General features: G+C 48.6%; 1 protein-coding gene across 1 annotated transcript; it reads left to right on the top strand.

The window, feature by feature from the left end:
* The first annotated feature begins 44 nt into the window (after positions 1–44).
* On the top strand, positions 45–1,779 carry RSL24D1 (ribosomal L24 domain containing 1). Its single transcript, XM_032233687.1, has 6 exons — positions 45–369; positions 450–563; positions 689–761; positions 850–913; positions 1,244–1,329; positions 1,565–1,779. The coding sequence occupies exons 1-6, from the start codon at positions 289–291 to the stop codon at positions 1,633–1,635; spliced, it is 489 nt and encodes a 162-aa protein (XP_032089578.1). The 5' UTR covers positions 45–288; the 3' UTR covers positions 1,636–1,779.
* The last annotated feature ends 4,527 nt before the right edge of the window (positions 1,780–6,306 follow it).

Here is a 6,306-nt window from a genome sequence, read left to right as displayed (position 1 = left end):
GGGGGGGGGGAAGGCTTATTGAGGACTAGCGCCCCGGGACCACGAACCCAAATGCGTTACGGCAGAGAAGGGCGGGGCAACAGCGCTCCCGGCGTAGCTCCTCCCACTAGGGGGCCTCGCTCGGCGGACGGAACGGAAGTCGAGGGGGAGGCGCTTCCGCTTGACACGAGGGGGGGGGAGATGTCCGGCGCCTAGCGCACGCGCAGTAGGGCTGCAGGGGCTTCCGGCCGGCAAGGGGCGCAGTGAGACGGGGCGCCTTCCGCCTTCGCCGCCGAAGCCGCCGCCGCCATGCGCGTGGACAAGTGCTACTTCTGCTCCGGACCGGTGTACCCGGGCCACGGGATGCTCTTCGTCCGCAACGACTGCAAAGTGAGTCGAGGCCCCGCTCCCTTCCTCCCTCCCTGCCCAGTCCGTCCCCCCCGCTGAGTCCTGCGGCTGTTTCCTCGCAGGCCTTCCGGTTCTGCCGGTCCAAGTGCCACCGGAGCTTCCAGAAGAAGCGCAACCCGCGGAAGGTGCGCTGGACCAAGGCCTTCCGCCGGGCGGCGGGCAAGGAGCTGGCGGTGGTGAGTGGGCGGCGGGCGGGCGGGCGGGCGGGCGGGCGGGGGCGCCTGGGACGGAGGGGGGGGGGCGGCGGTTTGCGAGCCGCCTCTCACCCTGCCGGCCTCTCCTGTGTCGCCTCCCCACGCAGGACCGGTCCTTCGAGTTCGAGAAGCGGCGCCACGAGCCCGTGAAGTACCAGCGGGAGCTGTGGAGCCAGAGCGGTAAGGCGGAGGGGGAGGCGGGGGTCCACCGGGCGCCCTTCTTCCCGGGCGGCTCCTCTGCTGACGCGCCGCTGTTTTCCCCTTGCAGTGGAAGCCATGAAGAGGGTGGAAGATATCAAGCGGAGGCGCCAGGCCAAGTTCATCTGGAACAGGTAGGAGCTTTCCCTGCCCTCCGGCTGGAACTTTCGGGGGATAAGCCGGGCGGTTTGGATATTTCCTGCAGAAAAAAACTCATTTTGGGGAATCTGCCGTTTTGGGACCGACTTTGCTGGCATCCAGCAGTGTAATGAAAAATATGCATGAAAATTATGTCACTGACCTTGTAAAGACTCTTAAATCGCTTGAAGGGCCAAATATTGGAAGGAGCTTTCCTGGGTTTTGTGGAAACTTCCCATCGGTATAGCTGTGGGTTACCCGGGGTCTTAAAGTAAAATGCTTCTGCCGGGATGCTTGTTAGCTTTTCCTTTTCTCTCTCCTCCAAGATTAAAGAAGGGGAAAGAGTTACAGAAAGCACAGGACATCAAAGAAGTCAAGCAAAGCATCCACCTCATCCAGGCCCCCCACGCAGGTGAGCAATGGAACCCAGGATGGCTGGAGAGGGGAGATCCTTCGAGTGGCTTGTTTGGTTAATCCTCCAAAGCTCCATCCTGGCCTAATAGCCTGATGCTTTGGGGGATTTAGCTGTGATCTCCTCGCTGACTGGTTCAGAAGCTGCATCTGAACTCTTGCATTCTGCAAGGAACCCATGTATTCTTTTTAGAAAAGCTTAAACCATTTGCTTACCTGTGATTTATTTCTTTCAGGCAAAGCCAAGCTGATGGAGGAAAAGATGGTCCAGGTGCTACAGGACACGGTGCCCATGGAAGATTCTTGAAGGGTTACGTTCTTTGGGTTCTGGCCTATTTAATTTGGGGGGGAGGGGCTGTGACTAGTGTTTATATTTCATGAGCTGAAGCTTCAAGAGGAATATCTGTAAATGAAGTATAGAAATTAGAAATAAAATAGGGGCAAAAAATGATGATTTTGTTCAAAGATTTTTCAACTATTTAAGGCCAATTAGATGATTAGAGCTGCTGTCTGCATAGGAATTAGTTAGCCTAGTGGATAGTTATTACTTCCAAGAAGCAGGAAATAGAGTGCTGCAACATGATTGGGCCATCTCGGGCGTCTGGACTCCGCTTTTAAAAAAGCAGACAATTTTTTTTTTGAAGCTGTGCAAGGAAATGCAGAGGCTCAAAACGCCATGGCTACTTTAGGCTCCCAGCTGCACCGTTGAATATTGCACCCTGATGGGGTGCTGTGGTTTCTGACATATGTGGAAAAAGCACCAAACAGCTCCTTGGAATTCAAAACAAGCCCTACATGGAGGTGTCTTCACCACCTGGAAGGGCAGATCTTGGTCATAACTCCATGTCGGTCTGCCTGCCAAGCGATGACTGGGCAAATGTGAGTCACGCAGCTGCCCTGGCAATCCCCAGCTGTAATGGGACTTCATTGGAGGAAGCAGAGATGGTGGATAGCCGGGGAATAGGCACACATTTAGGTAAGTGACCGGTGGGAACCTTCTGTCCAATTTAGAAACCTCACTCCTAAAAACAATCCTCAACGTGGACAACTTTATGATGTGTGGACTTCAACTCTTGGGTTGTTTGGGAATTCCGGAAGTTGAAATTCAGGTATCTTAAAGTTGCCCAGGTTAGGAAACCCTCTACCCAGCAGGATTCCTCTTAGATCCCAAACTTCTCCCTCACAAGGGTTCCTGGCCTCCAGTAAACCCAAGACAAGGTTTCTCCCCCTTCCCCTTAGGTTGTAACACTCCCCATTCTTGGTGATTCCAATCCACTCTTGGAAATGCATTTTGTAGCAATCATTAAAATGGAAATGCATGTATGCACCTGTGTGCCTTACAATTTCCCCTTCCTCAAGAGATAGAAGGATGAAAATAAGTAGCCATTGCTTAAGACTCCGTGCCTACTTCTGGCAGAATATTGGTGTGTTGTTCCCAGAGAGGCAGGGCTAGCACCAGATTTCCTTCAGCATCTCTGCTTCTTTAGGATAGCCCACCCGGAGAAGCCCAGGGAGGACTGGGTTGAACAGCACACAGGCAGGCAGCTGCAGAGAAACTGACATCTGTTTTGGCACAGCTGGCCTAAAGCCACAATTGCACTGCCTGCTCTTCTGAAATGCTGGTGGATGTAATTTCTGGCATCTGATTAAAGATGGGGAGGTGCAGGGAAATCACACAGAGTGGCTTGCAGTGGCACTTGCTTGGGGAATCAAGGCAGGAAAGGTGCAGCCTTGGATCTGCTACCTTAGTCTTCTTTTTGTGGCAAAATACTTGGAAAGCTGATTTTATTTGTAGGCTGATTGAAACTCTACCTATATCTGCTACTTCAGGTAGCAAAGGGGATGGCATGGCAAAGCTGTGGTAACCCCGTTTATCGCATGAACTTGGCTTCCAAAAGAACAAAAGCTAGTCAGAAACATACATCTTCATAACTTCTTTCAAGCAGGGACAGTTCCTCCCCTATCACCCAGACGCTCGTTCTCCCAGACGCCTTTCCAGGGTAATCAACAGCCCAAGAGTAAGATGCCTTCAGGAGATGGAGAGGCCTGCTAAACGGCAGGAGAAGGGAAGTCATCCCTTTCACTGCAGATGCCCTGTCAAGCCTGAAGCGGCAGCCACTTCCCTGATGATAGCACCTAGAATGGAAGAGGCCCAGCTGGCCCTCATCCCCATCAGCAGTAACAATTTTTAGCAAATGCTTAAATGGAAGGCCATATGTCTGTCGGTTTGCTCTAAGCCCTGGGAAGGCAGAGAAGCCGTTTTATATAGCATTAAATTAATTTTCTATGAGACTTTCATTATCTCTATCCTATGGTTAAAGTGCAGTACTGCAGGCTACCGCTGCTGACTGCCGGCTGCCTGCAATTTGGCAGTTCAGATCTCACCAGGCTCAAGGTTGACTCAGCCTTCCATCCTTCCAAAGTGGGTAAAATGTGGATCCAAATTGTTGGGGGCAATAGGCTGATTCTGTAAACTGCTTAGAGAAGGCTGTAATGCACTATAAAGCAGCATATAGTGCTATTGCTATTGCCATCCTGCAAGCCAAGGGTTTGTTTCCCTTTGAAATAGAGTAGGGGCCTGCCTTTCCGACTTTCTATCTGATCTCTTCTTCCCAGGCATGGCTGAGCAGCTGGGATATGAATGTTTTTGAATCAGTAGATGTGCTCCAGAGTAGAACGTACTGCCTGAACTGGCCATTTCTTTGCTGCTAGAAAACGGTGCGAACCTCAGTGGGCCTAATAAGGAGGGGGCTTCCCCTGAGCTTTGTTCCTCTCCAGTGGTTCAACCAAGGGGTTCAGCCAACTCTCAAAGGTTGCTCAGCAGGTTAAAAGGAGGTTTTGCAGGGATGCATTCCAGGACAGATTCTCTCTTGCCCCCCCTCAGCTGCATCCTGCGAAAAGAAGCCAAGCTCCCAGGGTTCCTGCTTTGGGCTGGTCTTTGTTCTTGGTGGTGAGAGCAGCAGGCAATCGGCACGAAGCAAAGAAACCGCTCTGCTTCAGCTTCCTGTTATTCCCAAAATCGAAACACAAAACCAGGAAAAAGGGATCATGAGGCATCTGTTAAAGATCCACTTTTGTACAGGTAATCCTCAATTTAAAACAGTTCATTTAGTGACAATGAAGTTACAACAGCACTGAAAAAAGTGACGTATCCGTTTTTCACACAACCATTGCAGGATCCCAATGGTCACCTGATCAAAATTCAGATACTTGGCAACTGGTTCATATTTATGATGGTTTCAATGTCCCATCAACTTTTTCAACTTTCTGGCAAGCAAAGTCAATGGGGCACCCAGATTCACTTAACAAACATGTTAGTAATTTAACAAATGCAAAGATTCACTTAACAACTGAGGCAAAAAGTCATAAAATGGAGCAAAACTCAACAAATGTTTCACATACTAGCATAAATGTTTGACTCAATTGTGGTTGTAATTTGAGGACTATCTGTATATATGTGGGAACAAATAACCAAAGCAGTGGCAAAATAGAGCCCCCGCCAAATTATGATTTAATGTCCAAGTTGCCCATAACTCAGGACAGCAATGCTCATGTCATGGCAAACCCTGATTAATTCTTGTTTTTCTTATTCATTCATTCATGTATTTACGTATATATCTGTCCATCCATTATTTATCATCTATCTTTCTCTGTCATCTATCTCTGTTTATCATCTCCATATTTATCCCTCCCCTCTCCCTCTATCTATCTATCTATCATCATCTGTCTGTCTGTCTATCTGTCTGTCTGTCTGTCTGTCTATCTATCTATCTATCTATCTATCTATCTATCTATCATCTATCTAGATGATAACGGATAAGAGCCTGTGGCCTAATGGCTAAGATGTCTGCCTAGTATGTAATATAGCCCAGGTTCAAATCCCAGTAAGGGTATGGCTAGCTGATGAGAACTAAATAGCTTGAAATAGATCTATACTAGTCTCCCTTTATTTATTTATCAGCACAAATAAAATACACACACACACACACACATATATATGTTTTTTTTGTTTTATTTGTATAATATATATATATATATATATATATATATATATATATATATATATATATATATATATATATATATATATATATATTTAAAAACCTCAGAAATTGCAGAAAAATGTGCTGTGAATCTTCTCCCAGGGAAGGTTTCCTGTTTTGTCATCCTGTTCATTTCTGTTGCTTCGGTCTCCTCTTCCTTCTTGACAGTCCTGCTTGTTTCACATTGTTTAACGAATGTTAAGATGTCAGGCCTTTAGGAGAACCTTAAAGCCATCATGCTCAAGATGCACTGCAGGTGTCAAGGCAGCATCTGTACAAATGTTAGGGCCCTTTGGCTGGGATACCATCTGGATGGCACGCTCAGGCCTGGAGGCTTCCTAGCAACCGCCTGCAGAAGAGACATTATTCGCAGCAGCATTAGACCTCCTGGGAGCTGAAAAGATCAGCTGTGCTTATGGATAGGCAGCCTCCACTTCAGCTACTTTTAGCCTTGAGAGTCTGGGGGTTTCTCTTGTTTCTCTCCCCCCCCCCCCCCCCCCCCCGAGCCATTATGATTCAGTGCCCCCCCCCCCCCCCCCCCCAGCCTGATCAGACACTTTTGGAGCCGGTTGGAAAGCGTCCTTCCAAACTGCATCCACTACAATCAGCTGGCTAACCAGGATGGCTGGTGGGGTGCTTTTTCAAAGGCTCTGCAGAGGGCTACTAAGAAAGCTGCCTGATCAAGTGAGGTCACTTGGGCAACTCTTGCTTCATTCCTGATTGTTTCCACTTCATAACCTTCGTAGATTCTGCTTGCCCCGTCATTTCGCACAACCATCAGTGTCTTCGGGTTCTCCAGAAAGCCTCCAAAGAAATATATGAAATATGGCCAGTTCATCAGCAAGGGTGTGGATGAAATTTGTGGCATCTTGGAGAGAGAAATTCTAGTCTCCGCCTATGATGCTTTGGTACAGCAAGAGGTGTGGGTCAGCTCC

This window comes from Thamnophis elegans, chromosome 16, assembly GCF_009769535.1.
Source record: "Thamnophis elegans isolate rThaEle1 chromosome 16, rThaEle1.pri, whole genome shotgun sequence".
NCBI lineage: Eukaryota > Metazoa > Chordata > Lepidosauria > Squamata > Colubridae > Thamnophis > Thamnophis elegans.
The sequence above is the reverse complement of the archived record's forward strand: the minus strand, read 5'-3'. Positions and strand labels throughout refer to the sequence as shown.